The 22,541-nt window shown below is 40.4% G+C and overlaps 1 protein-coding gene across 1 annotated transcript in view; it reads right to left on the bottom strand.

Moving 5' to 3' along the window:
• Window positions 1–22,541, bottom strand: part of MUC2 (mucin 2, oligomeric mucus/gel-forming) — a 65,994-nt gene that overhangs the window by 29,311 nt on the left and 14,142 nt on the right. The window contains exons 16-39 of the mRNA XM_065755598.1: window positions 22,196–22,451; window positions 21,311–21,363; window positions 20,936–21,045; window positions 20,346–20,497; window positions 19,775–19,913; window positions 19,124–19,234; window positions 18,603–18,782; window positions 17,408–17,647; window positions 16,166–16,322; window positions 14,992–15,120; window positions 12,848–12,995; window positions 12,290–12,333; window positions 11,475–11,697; window positions 11,126–11,142; window positions 10,252–10,875; window positions 9,231–9,401; window positions 7,634–8,242; window positions 6,227–6,466; window positions 4,980–5,633; window positions 4,090–4,329; window positions 3,179–3,418; window positions 2,308–2,547; window positions 1,424–1,663; window positions 188–832 (exon numbers count right to left, since the gene is read on the bottom strand). Coding sequence (XP_065611670.1) covers window positions 188–832; window positions 1,424–1,663; window positions 2,308–2,547; window positions 3,179–3,418; window positions 4,090–4,329; window positions 4,980–5,633; window positions 6,227–6,466; window positions 7,634–8,242; window positions 9,231–9,401; window positions 10,252–10,875; window positions 11,126–11,142; window positions 11,475–11,697; window positions 12,290–12,333; window positions 12,848–12,995; window positions 14,992–15,120; window positions 16,166–16,322; window positions 17,408–17,647; window positions 18,603–18,782; window positions 19,124–19,234; window positions 19,775–19,913; window positions 20,346–20,497; window positions 20,936–21,045; window positions 21,311–21,363; window positions 22,196–22,451 — 5,862 coding nt within the window. The remainder of the gene's footprint in view (window positions 1–187; window positions 833–1,423; window positions 1,664–2,307; window positions 2,548–3,178; window positions 3,419–4,089; window positions 4,330–4,979; window positions 5,634–6,226; window positions 6,467–7,633; window positions 8,243–9,230; window positions 9,402–10,251; window positions 10,876–11,125; window positions 11,143–11,474; window positions 11,698–12,289; window positions 12,334–12,847; window positions 12,996–14,991; window positions 15,121–16,165; window positions 16,323–17,407; window positions 17,648–18,602; window positions 18,783–19,123; window positions 19,235–19,774; window positions 19,914–20,345; window positions 20,498–20,935; window positions 21,046–21,310; window positions 21,364–22,195; window positions 22,452–22,541) is intronic.

Genomic DNA, 22,541 nt, shown 5'->3' with positions numbered 1-22,541 from the left:
AGAAGGACAAAATAACTTCTACAGGGCCTTACAACATAAAGAAAAAAGCATTTTCTGCCTAGGACTAATGCATTCTACGCAGGGATAAATAAAAAGCTTGAGAAGTAGCGTGAGACAACCGAACAATAATTAATATCTTGGAAGGAAAGTCTACAAGGAAACATACAACCACGTGGCCAGACATTACCTTCCGTAGTTGTGGTTGGAGGTGTGAGCGAGGTGGTGGGTGTTGGTGTGGGTGTGGATGTGCTGACAGTAGTTGGGCTGAAGGACGGAGTGACAGTAACAGGCGTGGTGCTCGTGGTGCTGCTGATGGTGCTGCTGGAGACCGTCGTGCCAGATGTGGTACTGGAGGGTGATTCAGGTGCTGTTGGTGTGGCAGGGGTGCTTGACACACTTGGAGTGAAAGTAGTGCTTGTTGTCGGTGAGGGGGACACAGGCGTGCTCGTTTCCTCTGGCGTGGTAGTTGTAGTAGTTGTAGTAGTTGTGGTAGCTGTGGTGCACTCCGGACTTAATGGAGGAGTACAGCAGACTTTGATCTGGTAATTCAGGCACATTGGCACCACTCCCACTGTGGGTTGATCCTTGTTTATACAGATTAGTCCTGTGTTGACGTCACACTCCACTTTCTGCCCTAAATCCTCTATAGGAATGTCTGGAAATTTCTCTGCTCTGCATGAAACATTCTCAACCTTTGTACAGTTCCATGAAGGGATCTTATTCTGAATAGTTTCAAAGGTCTCATCATCACCATTCTCAGGGCCATACTGTGGGTAACTCACATCAATCCAATCCGTCCAGATGCAGTCCTCGGGGGGGAATGTGCAGACTACTGTAGATGGACATCAGAAAAAGTAAACAGTCAGAAACAGGAACTCTAGATTCAATAGCAGGAGGTCAAAACAAATGTGAGGATTGTGCAGTCACTGATAGTGCTAAGTGCCATGCTTCCACCTGAACACTAACCCATGAAATCCTCCAGGGAAAACATGCAGTTCCCTGAAGAGAAATGGTATGCCCGTGGCGGAAAAGCACAGAGGACAAGCAGCAGAATAAAGGCAAGAAAGTCAGAAACCACCACTGAACAGCACCGGGAAACAAAGGTTTACAAAAGGAAGCAACATGCCATATCAAAACAGGCTTCCCACATAGAATGCTCTCTCCAGATGAAGGACAGCATCACAAAGCATTAAAAGACAGAATTTCATCCATACAAAGCTTATTCTGCAAGGCTAAAGGATGAAATATTTTCTGCACAGACCAGCAGAGAAAATCAGCAAACCAGTTAACCAACAAAGGATATCCTGGCACACCACAGAGCAAAACAGAAAGCATGAGGCAAAACATAGGGCACCTGAACGATAAAGGATGACCAGCAGGGAAAGACAACAAGGAAATACATAACAACGAGGCCAGACATTACCTTCCGTAGTTGTGGTTGGAGGTGTGAGCGAGGTGGTGGGTGTTGGTGTGGGTGTGGATGTGCTGACAGTAGTTGGGCTGAAGGACGGAGTGCCAGTAACAGGCGTGGTGCTCGTGGTGCTGCTGATGGTGCTGCTGGAGACTGTTGTGCCAGACGTGGTACTGGAGAGTGACTCAGGTGATGTTGGTGTGGCAGGGGTGCTTGACACTGTTACAATCGGGGTGCCCGAGGTAGTGGGACCTGAGAAAACAAAGAATTTCAGCATTGCAAAAAGGCAAAATTCCATTTCCTCTTCATCTAAGCGTTTCCCACTAAAGTTCATCAAACTCAACTGCCAGAAACCCAGGAAGGTCAGAGACCAGGCAAGCAGACAGCCTCATTCGCAATACTGGGGTCAATCAGCAATTACACACCAAGCTTGCCAACAGACTGCATGGCAGACAGAAGCAAACACTTATCCGATGAACAATGCTGCAACTCACCACTGTATGCAGCGTGAAAAATATGCACAGAGAAGGAAAACTCAGCAGCACTAGAGCTAACTGAATTCAGTCCTATCATCCTTAGGACACCTTCCTTCCTTCTCTACTGTTCTCACAATATATTCCAGGGAGTGATCAAAGCACCTTCTCCAGGAAATCCTGAGGCCCACCATGAGGTACTTCAAGCACCACATAGCAGAATGATCATAGTGGGCAGAATGGCAAAATAATTTCTACAGGGCCTTACAATAGAAACCAATAAAGCATTTTCCACTGAAGACCAAGGAATTCAAAGAGTGACTAACAGAAAGCTTGAGAAGTAGCTTGGGGCACCTAAACAACACTAAACATCTAGGAAGGAAAGTCTACAAGGAAACATACAACCACGTGGCCAGACATTACCTTCCGTAGTTGTGGTTGGAGGTGTGAGCGAGGTGGTGGGTGTTGGTGTGGGTGTGGATGTGCTGACAGTAGTTGGGCTGAAGGACGGAGTGACAGTAACAGGCGTGGTGCTCGTGGTGCTGCTGATGGTGCTGCTGGAGACCGTCGTGCCAGACGTGGTACTGGAGGGTGACTCAGGTGATGTTGGTGTGACAGGGGTGCTTGACACTGTTACAATCGGGGTGCCCGAGGTAGTGGGACCTGAGAAAACACAGGGATTCATCATTGCAACAAGGCAAAATACATTTCCTCTTCATCTAAGCGTTTCCCACTAACGTTCATCAAACTCAACTGCCAGAAACCCAGGAAGATCATAGACCAGACAAGCAAGATTTGCCTCATTCAGCAATTACACACCAAGCTCTCCTTCAGCTTATCTGTGAGACAGAAGCAAACACACCTACAACAAATGTTAAACAGCTAACCACTGCATGCACTGCCTAAAATATCCAAGGCAAGAACTCAGAAGCCCCTCGGCAGTCTCAATTCATTCCCAGAATCTTCTGGTGCCTTCCTTGTTTACCTTTTCATGCTCTGTTCCCTTCCCTTCTGCAAGAAATGCAGTGGCCCCATTTGAGGTACTTTGAGCACCTCAAAGCAGAATGAGCAAGAATTCCTGACTACAAAAAGCTGGTTGAAGTGGGCAGAAGGACAAAATAATTTCTTTAGGGAACTAGTATTTAAAGAAAAAAAACATTTTCTTCACAGGACTAATGCATTCTACGCTGGGATAAATAAAATCTTGAGAAATAGGTTGGGGTACCTAAACCACAGTGAATGTTTAGGAAGGAAAGTCTAAAAGGAAACATACAACCACGTGGCCAGACATTACCTTCCGTAGTTGTGGTTGGAGGTGTGAGCGAGGTGGTGGGTGTTGGTGTGGGTGTGGATGTGCTGACAGTAGTTGGGCTGAAGGACGGAGTGACAGTAACAGGCGTGGTGCTCGTGGTGCTGCTGATGGTGCTGCTGGAGACCGTCGTGCCAGACGTGGTACTGGAGGGTGACTCAGGTGCTGTAGGTGTGGCAGGGGTGCTTGACACAGTTATAATCGGGGTGCCCGAGGTAGTAGGACCTGAGAAAACAAAGAATTTCATCATTGCAAGCAGGAAAATTCCATTTCCTCTTCACCTCCACATTTTTCCCTTCAGTTCATCAAATTCAACCTCCAGAAAGCCAGGAACATCAGAGACCAGGCAAGCAGACAGCCTCATTCGCAACACTGGGGTCAATCAGCAATTACACACCAAGCTTGTCAACAGACTGCATGGCAGACATAAGCAAACACTTATCCGATGAACAATGCTGCAGCTAAACACTGTGTGCACCGTGAAAAATATGCACAGAGAAGGAAATCTCAGCAGCACTAGAGCTAACTGAATTAAATCCCATCATCCTTAGGACACCTTCCTTCCTTCTCTACTGTTCTCGCAGTGTATTCCAGAGAGGGATAAGAGCACCTTCTGAAGGAAATCCTGAGGCCCACCATGAGGTACTTCAAGCACCTCATAGCAGAATGAGCAAGAATTCCTGACTGCACAGAGCTGGTTGTAGTAGGCAGAATGGCAAAATAATTTCTACAGGGCCTTACAATAGAAACCAATAAAGTATTTTTCACTGAAGACCGATGCATTCAAAGAGGGAATAACAGAAAGCTTGAGAAGTAGCTTGGGGCACCAAAACCACAATAAACGTCTAGGAAGGAAAGTCTACAAGGAAACATACAACCATGTGGCCAGACATTACCTTCCGTAGTTGTGGTTGGAGGTGTGAGCGAGGTGGTGGGTGTTGGTGTGGGTGTGGATGTGCTGACAGTAGTTGGGCTGAAGGACGGAGTGCCAGTAACAGGCGTGGTGCTCGTGGTGCTGCTGATGGTGCTGCTGGAGACCGTCGTGCCAGACGTGGTACTGGAGGGTGACTCAGGTGATGTTGGTGTGACAGGGGTGCTTGACACTGTTACAATCGGGGTGCCCGAGGTAGTGGGACCTGAGAAAACACAGGGATTCATCATTGCAACAAGGCAAAATACATTTCCTCTTCATCTAAGTGTTTCCCACTAAAGTTCATCAAACTCAACTGCCAGAAACCCAGGAAGATCATAGACCAGACAAGCAAGATTTGCCTCATTCAGCAATTACACAGCAAGTACTCCTTCAGCTTTCCTGGGAGACAGATGCAAACTTCTCTACAATGACAAACATAACACAGCTAACCACTGCACGCACTGCCAAAACTATCCAAAGACGAGTACTCAGCAGCCCCTCAGATGTCTCAATTCATTCCATAATCTTCTGATGCCTTCCTAGTTTACTGCAGACACTCTCCGTTCCAGGAACACATCTCCCTTCCCTTCTGCAAGAAATCCTACGACCCAGTTTCAGGTACTTTGAGCACCTCAAAGCAGAAAGAGTAAGAATTCCTGTCTGCACAGAGCTTGATGCAGCAGGCAGAAGGACAAAATAATTTCAACAGAGCCTTAAAATATAAACAAATAAAGCATTTTTTGCACAGGACTAATGCATTCTACGCTGGGATAAATAAAAAGCCTGAGAAATAGCTTGGGGTACCAAAACCACAATAAACGTCTAGGAAGGAAAGTGTAAAAGGAAACATACAACCACGTGGCCAGACATTACCTTCCGTAGTTGTGGTTGGAGGTGTGAGCGAGGTGGTGGGTGTTGGTGTGGGTGTGGATGTGCTGACAGTAGTTGGGCTGAAGGACGGAGTGACAGTAACAGGCGTGGTGCTCGTGGTGCTGCTGATGGTGCTGCTGGAGACCGTCGTGCCAGATGTGGTACTGGAGGGTGATTCAGGTGATGTTGGTGTGGCAGGGGTTCTTGACACACTTGGAATGAAAGTAGTGCTTGTTGTCGGTGAGGGGGACACAGGCGTGCTCGTTTCCTCTGGCGTGGAAGTTGTGGTAGTTGTAGTAGTTGTAGTAGTTGTGGTAGCTGTGGAGCAGTCTGGACTTAATGGAGGAGTACAGCAGACTTTGATCTGGTAATTCAGGCACATTGGCACCACTCCCACTGTGGGTTGATCCTTGTTTATACAGATTAGTCCTGTGTTGACGTCACACTCCACTTTCTGCCCTAAATCCTCTATAGGAATGTCTGGAAATTTCTCTGCTCTGCATGAAACATTCTCAACCTTTGTACAGTTCCATGAAGGGATCTTATTCTGAATAGTTTCAAAGGTCTCATCATCACCATTCTCAGGGCCATACTGTGGGTAACTCACATCAATCCAATCCGTCCAGATGCAGTCCTCGGGGGGGAATGTGCAGACTACTGTAGATGGACATCAGAAAAAGTAAACAATCAGAAACAGGAACTCTAGATTCAATAGCAGGAGGTCAAAACAAATGTAAGGATCGTGCAGTCACTGATAGTGCTAAGTGCCATGCTTCCGCCTGAACACTAACCCATGAAATCCTCCAGGGAAAACATGCAGTTCCCTGAAGAGAAATGGTATGCCCGTGGCAGAAAAGCACAGAGGACAAGCAGGAGAATAAAGGCAAGAAGGTCAGAAAAGCCACCACTAAACAGCACCAGGAACCAAAGGGTTACAAAAGGAAGCAACATGCCATATCAAAACAGGCTTCCCACATAGAATGCTCTCTCCAGATGAAGGACAGCATCACAAAGCAGTAAAAGACAGAATTTCATCCATACAAAGCTTATTCTGCAAGGCTAAAGGATGAAATATTTTCTGCACAGAACAGCAGAGAAAATCAGCAAACCAGTAAACCAACGAAGAACATCCTGCATATCACAGAGCAAAACAGAAAGAATGAGGCAAAATATAGGGCACCTGCAGGATAAAGGAATGACCAGCAGGGAAAAATGACAAGGAAATACATAACAACGTGGCCAGACATTACCTTCCGTAGTTGTGGTTGGAGGTGTGAGCGAGGTGGTGGGTGTTGGTGTGGGTGTGGATGTGCTGACAGTAGTTGGGATGGAGGAGGGCGGGCCAGTAACAGGCGTGGTGCTCGTGGTGCTGCTGATGGTGCTGCTGGAGACCGTCGTGCCAGACGTGGTACTGAAGGGTGACTCAGGTGCTGTTGGTGTGGCAGGGGTGCTTGAAACAGTTACAATCGGGGTGCCCGAGGTAGTGGGACCTGAGAAAACAAAGAATTTCAGCATTGCAAGCAGGAAAATTCCATTTCCTCTTCTATTCCATATTTCTCTTTTTAGTTCATCAAGCTCAACCGCCAGAAACCCAGGAAGGTCAGAGACCAGGCAAGCAGACAGCCTCATTTGTAAAATTTTTGTCAGTCAGCAATTACACACTAAGTTTTCCAACAGCTTGCATGGGAGACCAATGCAAACACTTCACCTTTGACCATGGTTGCAGCTAACTACTGCATGAACTGTGAAAACTGTGCTCAGAGAAGAGCTCAGCAGCCCTTCAGCCAGCTGAATTATTCTCCTCATCCTTAGGCACCTTCCTTCCTTCTTTATTGTTGTCACACTATATTCCAGGTAGAGACAACTGCTTCTTCTGCATGAAATCGGGTGAAGCAGTCCATCCACAACTATTTTTTTTCCCTGCTTTGTGGTTCCAATACAACCACACTAACTCAGATCTACACTTCACTCACATCTTGAAAACCATTCTCCCACAGTTTCCATGACACATCATTATCTCCAACTGCACTTCCATCCTTCTCAGGTCACCATGTCACTGGTCTGTAGGCAGCCTCCTTCAAAATTCTTCTCAACAAGCATTTAAGAAATGTTTCATGATGCAGACAAATGGGCCTTAGAAACAACTTCTTATTTTCCTTCAGCATTTCACACAGCTGACAGAGAAGCACAGCCAGCACCATATGAATATTGACTAACTCTCAGGAAGACGTGGCAGAAAGTCTGAAAAGCAATGAACTAACAGCCGCTGAAACAAGAGCATCACAAACACAAGCACATGGCTCTACACAAGACACCTCACAATTTGAGTCTTCTCACCTGAAAAAAGACAAAACCTTCCAGTTGTGAAAGCAACACTTGCCATCAGCTAAATACCCTGCTTAGACAATCTGATACTAGATGAATAAACTTCTCATAGGACTTGCAGTTTGAAGGAATAACAGACTGTCTTCCTGGGAAAACTGTACTCTCCTCAAAGCACAGAACTTGAGTGCTAGCTTTAGGCACTTTCTTATCCAAGTAAGTTTCAGCAGCCACTCCCAGCACTCATCCCATTCAGAAAGCCTATGGTCCCGTGCTTGCAGACCTTCATCTCTCCCTCTACAAGGGAACTTGTGACACCATGACTAGACAATTACCTTCCATTGTTGTGGTTGGAGGAGTTAGGGAGGTAGTGGGTGTTGGCGTGGATGTGGATGTGGATGTGCTGACAGGAGTCAAGCTGGATGAGGGTGGGACAGTAGCAGGCGTGGTGCTCACAGTGCTTCCACTGGTGCTGCTGGAGAGTGTTGTGCCAGAGGTGGTACTGGGGGCAGACTCAGTTGTTGGTGTTGGAGCAGTGGTGCTTGACACAGTTGAAGTCCATGTTATCGTTGTAGTGGTTGACTGAGACACTGGTGTGCTGACTGTCGTGGTAAATTCTGTACTTGGTAAACACTCTGTTTTGTTTGGTGTGCAGCAGATGCTGATTTCATAATTATGGCAGTATGAAATATTGCTGCTGTTTTCTTGATCCTTATTGTTACAGATAAGCCCTGTGTTAACACTGCATTCAACTTTCTGCCCCAATTCTTCAAGGGAAATGTTAGGGTAATCCTTTGCTCTGCATGAAATATTCTCAGCTTTCACGCAGACCCAGGAGGAGCTGTTTATTTTGTCAAAGGTTTCATAGTCTCCACTGTTCACATCTGATATATCTGGTTGACTCACATCGATCCAGTCGGTCCAGATGCAGTCACAGCTTATTACTGGGAAACATCAACAAGGGTAACATTTAGGAACAGAGCAGACGGAGATAATTGGTCTTAGTTCCAAGCACAGTTACTGGTGGTTTACTGGGCCTCCACTGCACACAAGGGTGCACCCTGGGCTCTGCTAATCACCTGCCCTACTCAGCCAACCCTGGCCCCAACAAAGATCATTAGTATGGTCATACCTCCCTTTCTCAGCCCTATGGAGCAGTCTAGGACAATATCAGGACTTAGGCACTGTTGAGCTATGTGTGTCTCCCCATCATAAACATAGCAATTCTGCTTGGGGCTTCTTGTATGCAAAGAACTTCCCTAAGGGCAACACATGAGGTAGAGTAAGATCAAGCAGGGACTCTCACAACTCTCAAATCTGTTCCCAAGCACATTACCTGGGCAAATCCAAATACAGGAAAGGATTACCATCACAAAGCAAGCAGGCACTGGATGCACACTGCTGCCAAAACCTTGAGCTGCTTCCCGGTAGCATGGGGAAAGCTGGAGAGCAACTCTGGCAGAACCTTGCTGCCTAGAGTCTCACTCCAAGCTAGAGATAAGCTGTCAACTGAAATCTTTCCCCAGACCCTGCCAGGGAACAATCAGCCTTCAGAGAGACAGAATTGAAGGTGAGTTGTTGAACAGTCCAAGTTAATGCAAGAGAAGGAACGGAAAAAAGTCATTACATAAGGGCATCTGAAATGACACTGCCCAAGAAAATGCCATGTCACACCATATGTTTATATGTTGAAGCACCATAAAAAACAACCTTGCACTCAGGATAATCAAATAATAGGAAGTGACATCCAGAAACATGTTATGCACTTTCTCTCCTAAATGGAGAGCTTAATACCCTAGAGCTCCAGAGGCTTCTTTTAATCTGCATAAACTGCTCTTGTCAGAGTATTATGGTGAGGACATACATTAAGATACCAATAGACAATTTCTCCCATAGCAAGGTAAGACATAACAACACAGAGCAAAGAATTACTTGGTACTGAAGGTGGATGAGACTGCGTTTGGGTTGCTATTGTTGGTAGGGTTGTGCTTGTAACTGTCGGAGTGGACGTTGCTCCCTGGGTGCTGCTGCTGCTGAAGGGTGTCGTGGTGGTAGTACTGGGAAGAGACTCTGATGGAGTTGGTGTGGGAGCAGTGGTTGATACTGTGAGACATCACCAAGAGGAATAATAGTCAACAGCAGTGACAGAGAGAACAGGTAGAGATGCAAGCATATTTATGAATGGGACACAACAGGCACTGACCAGTAGAACCTAAATGTCAGAAATCTACAGCTGACTGAGCCTGGTCTTACTGCAGAAAAGGCCTGTATTATTTGCCTTTCCTTCCTGGCTCCAGAAAGCAGACTAGGGTCAAATCAGAACACAGACAAGGTTAAGACACCCCTATTTCTACTGAAGAGCACTGTTACATTGCTTTGCTGAGCTTCTCACTAAATGAAAAATCCCCACTAGTGGATAAGATGGAGAAAAAAAGCCCTGTGGTTCTTTCCATCTCAGCCCTATCACTCATAACACCTCACTACTTCGCAAAGTAAGAACTGAGAGAGAAAGCTGTAGTCAAGGAACAAAGTATGCACAGGGATATGTTTTTATCTGAAGTTTATGTAAGGTCTCTGTAGTGCAATGGCAGCCTAAGGAAGAGGTTCACAGCAAACGGCATCTTGCAGGGTGAAACCATTCTGCAAAGGCTGCCATGGGAATCCTTTCTTCCTAGATCTACAGCCAGACAAGAATCACTACTGACAGAAACTGAGATTAAGAAATTCTGCACAGTTCTGCCCAGACAATGCCTAAAATGATAATACACCAAATCAAGCCTACTCTAATTTCACACAATGGGTCTTCCTGAAAATGTTCTCTCCAGGAAAAGGACAGTGATCAAAAACAGCACAGTAAGACTTCATGCCTGCTCAATATCTGCTTTAAGTAGCTTACAGCCCGTTATTCATCCTATGGCAAGGTAAGAAAAGAGAATATTGGTCTGCTAAATACCTGTGGAGGCTGAAGTTACTGGTGTGGTTACTGATGGTGTGGGCTTGCTTGTGGTTGCAGTGGGTGTTGGTATGGTGCTAATTGTTGTCGACTGTTGGGTTGTAGTAGTGGGCACAGTTGTTCCAGTGGTGACTGAAGTTGCAGTTGGTGTTGGACTTGGTGTACTTGCAGGCACACAAGGAATTTCATGCCATTCACAACAGTTTACCCTGATTTCATAATTATAGCAAAGACGCCAGATACTTGCATCTTGCTCCTCGTTTTTACAAATGAGTCCATACGTAACATTACACTCCACTTTCTGGCCAAGTTCCTCTAAGGTTTTATCAGGACTGTCCTTAGCCCTACACTCAATATTTTCAGGAGCTTTACATATCTTGTCTCCATGTTGAGTTCTTATTTCTTCGTAGGTTTCATAGTCACCACCATCTTCTTCAGGGTTACTAACATCAAACCACTCAGACCAATCACAGATTAATCCAAGGCACGGAGCTGCAAGAAAAGACCCAGGTTCATTGTCAGAGCTCACAGAAGACATTCTGAAAAGTCTGATTTTGTATTCAGCTCCATTAAGGACTAAAACAATTACACTGCAATTTGCCATTTCTGCAAGAGAAAAGAATCCTACAACTGGTCAATGACCAATTTCCTCACCAAGTTTCTTCACCAAGAAGCTTTGTATCACCAATCTGGAGCCTTTAAAGGTCTTCCACCTCTTTATATTTATCACATTTTTGCAATTTCACATTCTTTTTTAATATATGTTTTTGTTGGTTTTTTTAAATGTTTTTCAGTAGTGGCCACCCTTTAATTTACTCATCCTTTGACATTTTATGGTAACTAGTTTTTATATTTAAGACTTACTTGTAGTTACTGGAGGACTTGTGGTAACTGCAATAGAAAAAAAAAATTACTGGCATCATCTGCAAGTTTTACAAAAACATATAATATTAGTTTTAAACATCCTAACTACAATTTTTACTGTGACTACTGAAATAATTTCTACCCTCCACAGAATACTAATAAGACAGAGTTCTATGCATTACTAGTCACAATTGCTTCCATTGGGGTAAATAAACTTATGGTGTTAAAATCTTCCTCAGTGCAATACAATAGAATTGTTTGGAAGTATCACTCTAGCTTTGTCAACTATGATAAATCTGTACTCTTGTACATTCTATCTTTGAAGTATTTTCCTTAAATAAAGTTCTTTTTAAATGCACATCTCTGTCGAAAACTTACCCCTAGTGGTAGTGGTTAGAGTACTTGTACCAGGAGAGGTTGTAATGGTTGAAGGTGAAGTAGTTGATGGACAAGGATAAGTACTTCCAGGAATTACAGATCCATTTTCTGCACAGACATATGTTGTGCATATGTCACCATTTGTTACTGTTGCAACAGTTTCTCCCACATCATAACTCGTTCCATTGATGACACAAGGACATCCTGCAAGAAAGAGTTCAACATGCATGTTTTCTATTAACACTATCAAAAGAGGACTATAGCAAAACAGAAGTAAAAGACAAAGAAAAAAAAAGATGCAGATTTGGCAGGGACACAAATATTTCAAATGTATTACGTGCTCCTTTGAGAGCTATATGTAGAGCTTAGATCTAGCATCACACTAATTTATCTTTATATTTAGAGGAATGGAAACAAATCCAACAAAACCCTGTATACAATGACTTGGAAAAACAGAAATACAAACCAGGTTTAAAAATACTTTGAGAGAAACTGTAACTGAAGTTAACTATCTGATACTCTTCTATGAAACCACACATTCAGAGAGCGCAAACTCTTGTAGTGAAATCCACAAGTTTGGATACAGGACATTGGAAGAAACACTACAGGGGGTGATTAAAAGTTTGAACAAGAAGTACTAGCACCAGGATTCAACAAAATTGCTGTTAAAATTTCTTTGGGCAGAAAGCCTTTGTGGAGATATAATGGTTCCATGGTTTCTCCTCCCCTTACCCCACTTTTTCAATTAACAAAAAACAAAAACAAAAACAAAAAAACACCTAAAAACATGATTTACCTGGAATTGGTGTACACTCAATGGATCCTGAGGGGCGACAGACACTAAAAGCAAAAATTTCAAAAATTAAAACATTACAGATATTTTATGGCTAGCAGAGCCAAGAGCACAGAAGTTTACTATTTTGTCACTTGGTCTTCATTCATATTACTGGATATGTTTCTGATTGTAAATGATTGTTATCATTTATGATACTTTCAAGAGTATATTTAATGATTCTACTAACAGACCTATCAGAAGGGCATAGTCATCCTGAAATTTGGATTATTATGGGTCTGGAAAACTACAGATGAAATATTTTGAATCTGTATGTAGTGGAAGTGGCATTTCTTGAGATTAAATCTCATCTAAAATAAAAGTCATTGTTCCTCAGATTTATATATATAATATAGAATATATTCTATTTTATAAAATATATATATTCTATAAAATCTATACAAATAAGTTGCATCTCTGCCTACAAAAAAACATGCTTGAGGCCCAGCAAAGTAAATGAAGGGCTCAGCATACATAAATTCATTCCTGAATTACTTCAAATGTATTTGCATTTTTACATACCATTTCGTACAGTTCTCTTCCGTTGGTATTTCTCCACCAATGATAACAGGATTACCATTGTGGTAACACCAACACTCGTCTGCAGCCACACATTCATTTGTCTCTTCATTATAAATGGGCTTCTCATGAGGGCATCTGGGGTAGCAACCTGTTGATGGCAAGTAGCACAGAATACAGAGTGAAAAAAACTATAATGAGCTAACTCAATGACAGGATATATTCTGAAAGTAAATGATTCTCACTGAATCAGGAATAGGTAAAGAGATTAAAAATTCCCAACTGAAATCAATCCTTGGACATTTAGCCACTTCAAAACTTAAGCAATGCTCACTGATAATTCTGAGAAAACTAAATAAGAATTTACTCAGGGAAACTAAGAAATATTTTTCTTAGTTCAAAACACTGCAGTAACCTTTATATTCTGTGGGCAACTAGTAATTTTAACACAAAGAAACTGTTCTGGTTTCAGCTGGGACAGAGTAGATTTTCTTCATACGCTAGTATGACGCTACTTTTGCCTTTAGGAGAAAAACAGTGCTGACAATTTTAGTTGTTGCTGAGCAGTGCTGTACAGAGCCAAGGATGTTTAAGCTTCTTGTACTGTCCTGCCAATGAAGCGGCTGGTGATGCACAAGAAGCTGGGAGGGAAGAACACTAGGACAGATGACCTGGACTAGCCAAAGGGATATTCCATAAAAGATCATGTGAAGCTATAAAACTGAGGGAATTTGGCCAGGGCAGGGCTGCCACTGCTCAGGGACTGGCTGGGTATGGGACGGGGTTTGGTGAGAAACTGCACTCTGCACCACTCATTTTGTAATACATACATGCACACACACAAAAATATGTGTATAAATATATCATTATTATTATTTCTCTCTTCCTTCTCTGTCTTAGTAAAAGGCTTTAATCTCCATCTACAAGAACTACTTTTTTTCCCCCAATTGTTTCTTACACTCCACTGGGCACAGTGCAGTGTATGAACAACTGTGTGATGCTGAACTGCCTGCTAGGTTAAATCAGAACGTTAACATACTGATTTTTCTAAAGATATTAAAATGTGATCACTATATCAATAATCCATTTGTGAAAAATATGGAAATCCATTCAATAACAATCAAGTTTTCACTACATTTAATGGAATAATAGAACTTACTGATGTGTCATCAATGGACCAGGTATCTCTACCACAAACAGAAAATTTATCTGCATTTTTCCCTACCCTCAACCAGTGACACAAACTCCATCTGCAAAAGCTGTACATTATCTTTCAGTCCTCATTGCATTTCTCATGCAAATACTTCTAAAAGTTACATCCTGCTTCCAAACAAACTCTAACAAAATTTGAATCACAATTATACAAAGCTTTCCTTACACTGTCACTTCACACTGTAAGACTGTACTAAAAATGTTCTAACAAAAGTAAGCTTACCCTACATTTCCAATGAATATAAAATAATAATAATTTAGAAAGGTAATTGGATGGAAAGGCAACTAGATATATAATGAATGATCTGCCTTCTGGCTCTTTTCAAACCTTTTCAATATAACCTGTCTCAAACTATAGGGTCAACTTTCTTTTTATATTTTTATTTTAATTCCTGCTTTTTAACATATTTACCATCAGTTCAAGGATTAAAATCACAAAGCCAAACTTCTGTGAAGGACACAAAACTATGCCTGTTTTCTCCAACTTTATCATTCAGTAAAATAGAAAATACTTGTAATCTCAGCCATATTTTTGGACCATAGCAATTCCCGTAACATGAAATCCTTCTCCAGTTATCAAGCATATAAATAATATTAAGATTTTGAAACAACCACCAGTAACTTCTTTATCACATAAAATTTTCTACATCTTGAAAAGCTCTTAAAAATGATGTAATGGTGTATTAATCCTACGTTTCAGAATATTATCCAAGCACAGACTTAGTTTTGGGGCTGTTAGCAATATAACTATCACCCACTGATATTAATAAATGATAAGTTAAATTATATGAAAATCTATTTATGACTGGAGACAGAAATCCAAGAAAACAGAATTAAGAAAATCTTGTCAAGCTAAACAACTAATTCACAATTGTCATATACACTTTGACCAATTTTTATGAAATAGAAGACTGTAACAGCAAGAAATTCATTACCTTCCAGGTATGGAACTGAAAAGTTGGTGCTCACATTATAAATCATTCTGCAAGTCATGACATTGCTGCCACAAGGCTCGTAGTGCCATTCACACTCGTTACGAGGATTATAGTAGTCACAAAATATTGCTGATAATAAAAAAGGAAAGTTGATTAACAATACAGCTGTTACAATGACGCTCAGCCCAGGCATTTAAATATAAAAGCTAAATTAATCTACAAGTTAAGCTTGAAAAATTGTCTTGAGGTACAGGACTTGGACTTCCTTCTATTACACATAAACATAGACCATGTCAAAATTGGAGATAAAAATCTAGGATTTTGATATTAAACACCTAAGCTGCAGGAGGAAAATGTTTGATTAAAACCACACAAAAAAGCAAGAATTAGTATTCATTAAAATCTAAAATGAAGAGTAAACTTCTGTGAGCTTTCTTCCCCTATCTACCAGGAAATTTGTAAAATCTCTTGCCATGTATGTATTCAAAGTAGCTCTATCTTGCTGTATGATGTGGGCTGAGTCACCTCCAGTAGGTCAAGAACAAGTATATGAGGTATTATGGATACAACAAAGAGGAAGGATCTTTTCTGTATCACCAACTTCTTACTCCTGAAAACTTGAACTAGTGCGTTAATTTTGAACTAGAATAAATTTTTACAATTAAATTGGCTTTCCTGGCATCTAGAATCTCAAAATGCGGTTTTGACACTTTTGGGGGAAGGAAAATATTATTTAAATAAGTTTTACATTATTTTATAATTTCTAGTATGGGCACTACTAATGAACACTGCTTAATACACTCAATACTGATGAGGTTCACCTAGACAGGAGTATTTCTATATACTTTTAAAAAAATAAAATTCTGAATAATTTGTCAAAATAAAAGAGAAGAAAGATAACAGAAGCTGTAGTTCACCCATTATCAAGCAATACAAAAGGACCACTTAACACCTAGTCTTAAAACTCCTAACACCACCATCACCCCCCAGAAATTTAGGCTAAATAAAACAGAACTGTTACAAAAAAAATCTACTAGTTCTGATTGTTCCCTGAAATGCTGTGAAAATAAGTCACGGTGCACAAGAAGCACAGCCCTGAAGTATTCATAATTTCTTTAATAGGGTCCCTGACAGAACACACAGGAAGATACAATTGTGGTTAGCTGTTACTCACGGCATATATCAGGACTTCTCCAGAAAACACAGGCCTGAGCCTTGGTACATTCTTGTGCATATGCAGCAACAGCAGAACAGAAGCAATCACAATCTCCACCACTGTCACAAGAGCAGGCATCATGAACACAGGCATCATAGAAAGGAGATGGGTTCACCTATTGGAAAAAGAAATGATGCCCCAGTTCATCTCCAAACTAATAAGCCTTAGATGACTCTTAAGATTACTGGAACTGAGCTGGTCAAGAATGAGAACAACTAGACTAAAAATTGCTTCATGTATTTAGTATAAAGTAATATAACACCTTCATAAATTGTTGAGGTTAAAAAATATATATTTTTTTTTAAATGTCCACATCTTCTAAAAGAGCTCCATTCTACTGCTCTCAATACTAAATTGGATGAATGCAAGTCAAGCCTTTGTCTTCCAGCAAGCTTTGCTAGCCACGAGTCTCAGAAAGACTGCACTTCATAGCAAATACAAAGCAAATAATTTTGTGGTTGACAGCTTCTGGAGTTCATCCAGTCACACATAAGCAAAACATTTCAACATTTTTGCTTGGGACTGGAGAAGGAGTAATTTGGATTGGATTTTAGCTCCTGAAGAAATTCATATAGAAACACAAGTTAATGAAAAACCTATTCCATCGTGACTTTTCCACCATGAAATAAAAACAGTTGTTAATATTGGTATACTTCAGGAACAAAAGAAGAAATAGAGAGGTACTATGGCAATTTAGGGCACAGTACTAATAGCTAAGCTTGTCTAAACCGCAGTCAGTTATTTACAAGTAAATCACTTCTGAGGTTTGAATATTAACAGGAACAGTGGTCTCTTCAGCAGTCACATTTTGAGTAAGCATGCGGTTCTGCCAGAAAATGGGTCTGACGATTGTAAGACCTCTCAGAATATAAAGCTGTGACATTTTCTCTAGAAGAGATGGTACAACTCTAGCACAGATACTAATTCAAACTAATTTATGAAGCTAACCTGCCAAAATGTGGTGATAAATATGAGCTTTTACAGTTGAGGCTGCCACCTTTGCTGACAAACTCATAGCAGTCGTAACTCAAACTACTTCATCAAGGCTAGCTGAAACGTGCTGACACCTCTAGTTACACTGAAGATTTAGCCAAAGATAAGTCTACTTAACTATTTCCTCATTCATTTCTGATGAACTAGTTTTTCCTGCAGTAACAGAAATGCACTGTGTTATTCCATAGATAACCGCCATCTACAGACCTTGGAATGACAGATTTTAAAGATTTCACTCAGGATAAGGCCGCACTCTTTCTCTGCCCAGGACTTGCGATGCGGTTTCAGATCACAGGGCTTAATCTCTTCTGTGACATCAGGGCACACAGATGACTGTTTCCAGGAATTCCCAAACGTCAAAGCACTAGTCTCTTGCAGCCCACTCCTGCTTGTGAAGTCATTGTTGGACTTGTCATCAAAGTTGCCACACAGACCACACACTTTCCCCTGTAAAAGTAAATGATGGCTATTAAATACATAATGGAAGTGAGAAATAGACTCTCATAATTAGAAAAACATTCACATTAAGAAGTACAAAAGACTCTCCCTGTAAATTACAGACTTTCATCTTTACTTGAAAATAATTTATACAGAAATTAAGCTTTCATTTGACTGTGTACTTAGCAAACAAATCAGCTGCCATGTTTCCCTTCTTTGAAACCAACTTTACCTACTGCATTTCTGTGTCATTTCATTCCACTTATAACACTGAAGAGTGGCTAAACTTCTTTCAGCTGAGAAGAATGAATTTATTTTCCGTTATTTATTTTCTATTCTGAATTATTATATTAATAACTTAAGAGAATTTAATTATGCAACTAGCATCGTTTCTTCATCCATGAAACAAAAAAGAGGTGCTAATTTGTCTTGAATGAAAGAAGTTAACAACCTATCTGCAGTAGTGAATTATTGGTAGTGCTAATTAAGGTATACCAGTTCTCTGAAGGAATAGTAAGATCCTGTTGTAAAACAGTGCAACTTCCAGTTTAGCACAATGAACATAGTACTCCATGATTCAGAATGCTGATTTTCAGAAATCTAATCCATCTCCAGACATTGCATGAGAAGTCTGGTTTACACTCAGGGCTTAGATTCTATACAGGTTTCTGAGTGTGTACACAGTCAGTTCAGAACCCGATGAATTACTCTGGATGCCTGGCTCTTAATATTTGCAAACTCAGAATGTCTTAGACACTTAGCTTTTTTACTGCAGTGATATGCTATGCATCTTCTGTCATATAAGAAATTCTAGTAGAACCTCATCTAGGAGTGATAGTAGGAACATCAGCTAATCATCAGTGTGCAGAGACACAGAATTAGGCTCTTAGTCAGAAAAGATTATCTACATTCTCTTATCTCATTCACACTTCTGTTTCAGAGAAAGAGAGAGATTCTAACTTACTTTATAATCAGGAGTAAGTTTGATGAAAACAGTGGTCTTCTTATCCCAGATAAGCATCACACCATTGCTAGCCTCAATGACAAGGTAGAGACCTACTGTCCTGTTCTGATAATACACATCATCACCAACATCTCGCTGAATTTCTTTATAATCCTTGTTCTCCAACTTCAGTTCTGTTTTCTAAGTGGTAAAAAGATGAGAAAAAAAATAACACTAACTTTTGCAATGAAATAGATTATTAAATACTCACAAGAGTACAACTCAGATTGAAACTAAGAGCTCAAAGTCTGTTGGATGACTTCTTCCAGGATGACAGAAAACAGTGTAGCACCTTTATTTGAGACAACTTGAACAGACTTCAGTAGCTGAGAATCTAGAGCTTTACACATTATTTTGATAAAGTCTTTAACCTTTGCCTATTACAGCTGTCTTTAGGGATCTGGCTTTATATCTCTGTACATTTGGAGCACTATTTTCTATGAAATACTTGAATATACACTCACTGAATGCTCATTACTCACCCCTATAAATATTTTAATGGCCTTTGAGCAGGTGACTCCTGTTGTTCCACAAGGGACGTTCTCTGTGATGATACTGAATGAGCCACCAGAATTTTTGTCACCACAGTAATCCTGTGGACAAATGAACAAATAAGCAAAAAAGACTGAGTAGAATATTTAAACTTTATTTCAATTTAATAATAATAATTAGAAACATCAAAATATCCACAGTATATAAATTTTTAGTACCTACGTACATGTATTTTTATAGATGCATGAACAGATACACATACATGTCTGCATGTATAGAATATGCAAAGTCACATGTATGACAAAACCTGGGAAACCAGCAGTACAACAAATCAAATGAGAGAAGTATCTTCAAATTTTTGTTATGTAAACTCAAAATGTTGACCTAGATTATGATGATAAGCTGTTAACTCTCACTATAAGCTAGTCCTTTTACATGCAATTTATGAATCCTGTAAAATAAGAAAACAGTCACAGAACTTGACTATGCTAATAGACAGAATTTATCTTGGCCTAATCATCAGTCATTCTCAGGAACAGTGATAACAGCCAATAAGGAATAACAAAATCAGAAAGGAAAACAGATCTTCAAGGCAATCGAAAAGCACTCTAAGATTCCAGTTCAGTCCTCATGAGCATTACCTGAGTAGCCACATATTCACAACTTCCATCGAAGTCATAGAATTTTCCATCAAAGGTGATGTAATGGCCACTTCCATATATCATGCAAGTCCCATAGCACACATTTTCAGTGCAGCTCCAGATACCTTTCTGGCAGGTACTAGAAGAGAGTGGAAGAGTTGACTTTTCAGATGTCAACAATAGTGTGTTGTTTAGAAAACTGCATGATAATGTGCACAATATTCATTTTGATTTTACTTAGTCTCTTATGTATCAAATTCAATAGTTTAGCCTATTTTAAGTTTATAACATGAGTTTTAGCTCTGGCCCATTTTTAGATTCTGACATATTTTAGATGGGTTAGTGATTATGTCTAAAATATGAATATGCCTTCCCAATAAGAGATGTCTACCGAAAGCAGAAGTTGCTAGTTACCCTAATATTCTCAATATAATCTATATTTCTTCAAACAGAAAAAAAAAAGCCTGAAAATAAAGACTTTATACTTGCAGCAATCATAGCTACTGTATGACTATTAATTTACTACATGGAATATATTCTTGAAGAGAAATACAGAAAAAAAACAACATACCAGGTGTTGCAGTCCACGGTTACGCTCTGTCCATGGTTATACCAGTCATTGTTATGAATACACGGGCAGTCCTCTTCCTCAACACAGCCCCCTCTGCCATCATCGAACAGTCCTTCAGGGCACACACAGCCTGAGACACACTCCCCCTGATACTAAGGAATACAAAGAAAAATTGGTCCTTCAGCAAAAAGCACTACATCTTACTTTCATATCTTCATCTTGGTACAAAAAATATTTATAACAAAACAGTCCAATGACAAACTGTTTCATAAGGCTTTTCTTTCTAGGTTCTTAAGGTATTTCATTTTCTTTTTTGTTGGTGAATTTGAATTGTATGTTACTTGGGTGGTGCATCTCTTCTAAACTCCCAAATAAACATAATGAAAACAAAAAAAGAAGGAGGTAAACAAGAGTGGAATTGAAATGATACTGGTAGCAGACTGAAATCACTGGGGAAGAAGAAGGAAGAAAAGAAAGGGAAATGAAAAGTGTTAGTTACAATTGCTTCTTCTGAAATACTATGTTGCACTGTGTCATTAATAAAATACAGAATAAAGAAAATGCAGCCTGGAGAATAACTGAATACTTACAAGATCAGTTTGGGAAGTACCACAGCGAAGCTGCACAGGTGTTTGCGAAGTCCAGTCTGGGAATGCATTGCAGTCAAAGTAGGTTTTGTTTGAAGTACATTCTGTTATACCTGAAAGGTATATTGTTGATTAAGGTGAATCAAAAGAAGCCAAAACAAATTTAAAGGGTGGTAGACATCGAGACACAAACAATGTCTATCCTTGTGGAGAGAGAACAAAGTGAAAAACATGCAACTGTTTCAAAGCAAGAGGAAAAAAAACTAACTAGCAAAATAAATAAATGGAGAATTCAAGAGGAAAGTGCAGTCTCGGGTTCGGGGGGCTTGGGTTGCTTGTTTTTTCTTTTTTTTCTTTATTTTACAGAATGTCACTTACTTTTCATTCTCATCGTCACTGAAGTACACTGGACCCTTGCATTTCGGCAAACACTAGGAAAAAAGTGAAGAAAGACAAATTAAAAAAAAAAGTAAGCTCAGTGTCTTCAATTTAAATCTAAGCAAAAATTAGACATCTGCATAACCAATGACATTTCTAGGTGAACTCTATTGGTACACTCATGAATTCTCACTTGGAGGAAAGGTGTGGAGAGATCTTGGTCACAACGCATAAAGGTTATGTTTTAAGGAATGAATGCTATTCCATTAATCAATACTTTGCAACGTCTCGGTAAACAGAAAATAATTTAAATCAAAGCCTTAATATGGACACAAAATAAATTTTCATGCCTGTTCAATTCAGATGCTGCATATCTGTTGGCTTGTATGTTTCTTAACGTCCTTGGGAGAGAAGGAAGTATTTCACATTTTGCACTTATGATTCATTCAGTAATCAGTTATCAGAGGGCTCATGATTGAAAATATTAGACTCATGAAAGCTGCTCTCAAATGATACAGTAAATACCTATTAAGGATACCTTCCTCAACTGGAAAACAAGCAATTGGTCTTTGACAGAAAGGCAAATAATAAAACGTAAAAGCTAGCCTTTTATCTTCCTTTTTCCCTTTGTTCAATAAAGACCTATTGACAGTACAGCTTCAGGTTCACATTTACTGGTGAAAGCCAGTAATAACTACTCAAAACAAAGCTGTACTTCTCAATTATTAATAAATTTCATTGCAACAAAAAGATATTTTGCTCAACATGAAGATAGCGTGAATCTTATTACAAGTGTTCATTAAAGCATCATTAATAGCCAAACAGCTTACACTTAAAAAGCAAGGGCTTTTATCCCAACAGACAGGAAGATACAATAGAACATACCAACGCTCTCCATCTTTTGTAACATAGTCCCCAGGTTCCAGGTAAGATCCCTTGTAATAGCAAGGGCATTTGGAGACGGGCACACACGTATCTTTGTTATCCAAGTACGTATTATCTGGGCAGCCACAGCCATCCACAGGAGCAAAGTCTTGCAAGCAATATTTTTCACCATCAGCAATAGAACGACAGGTTTGCTGGCACATTGTAAGATTGTAGAGGAAGATTTGATTTCCTGGGCAGGCAGACACTTCATCAGCTGAAGGAGAAAAATGCAAACTCAGATACAAGGAGTGGAAGGAAACCTTGATATTTCTATTTTGGTTTCTTTGGCTGTAATGGTAATGGT

The sequence above is a fragment of the Cyrtonyx montezumae genome, unplaced genomic scaffold (assembly GCF_038088225.1).
Source record: "Cyrtonyx montezumae isolate F1298 unplaced genomic scaffold, pur_monq_1.0 scaffold_10, whole genome shotgun sequence".
NCBI lineage: Eukaryota > Metazoa > Chordata > Aves > Galliformes > Odontophoridae > Cyrtonyx > Cyrtonyx montezumae.
Note: the sequence above shows the minus strand (reverse complement) of the source record. Positions and strands in the feature narration are given on the sequence as shown.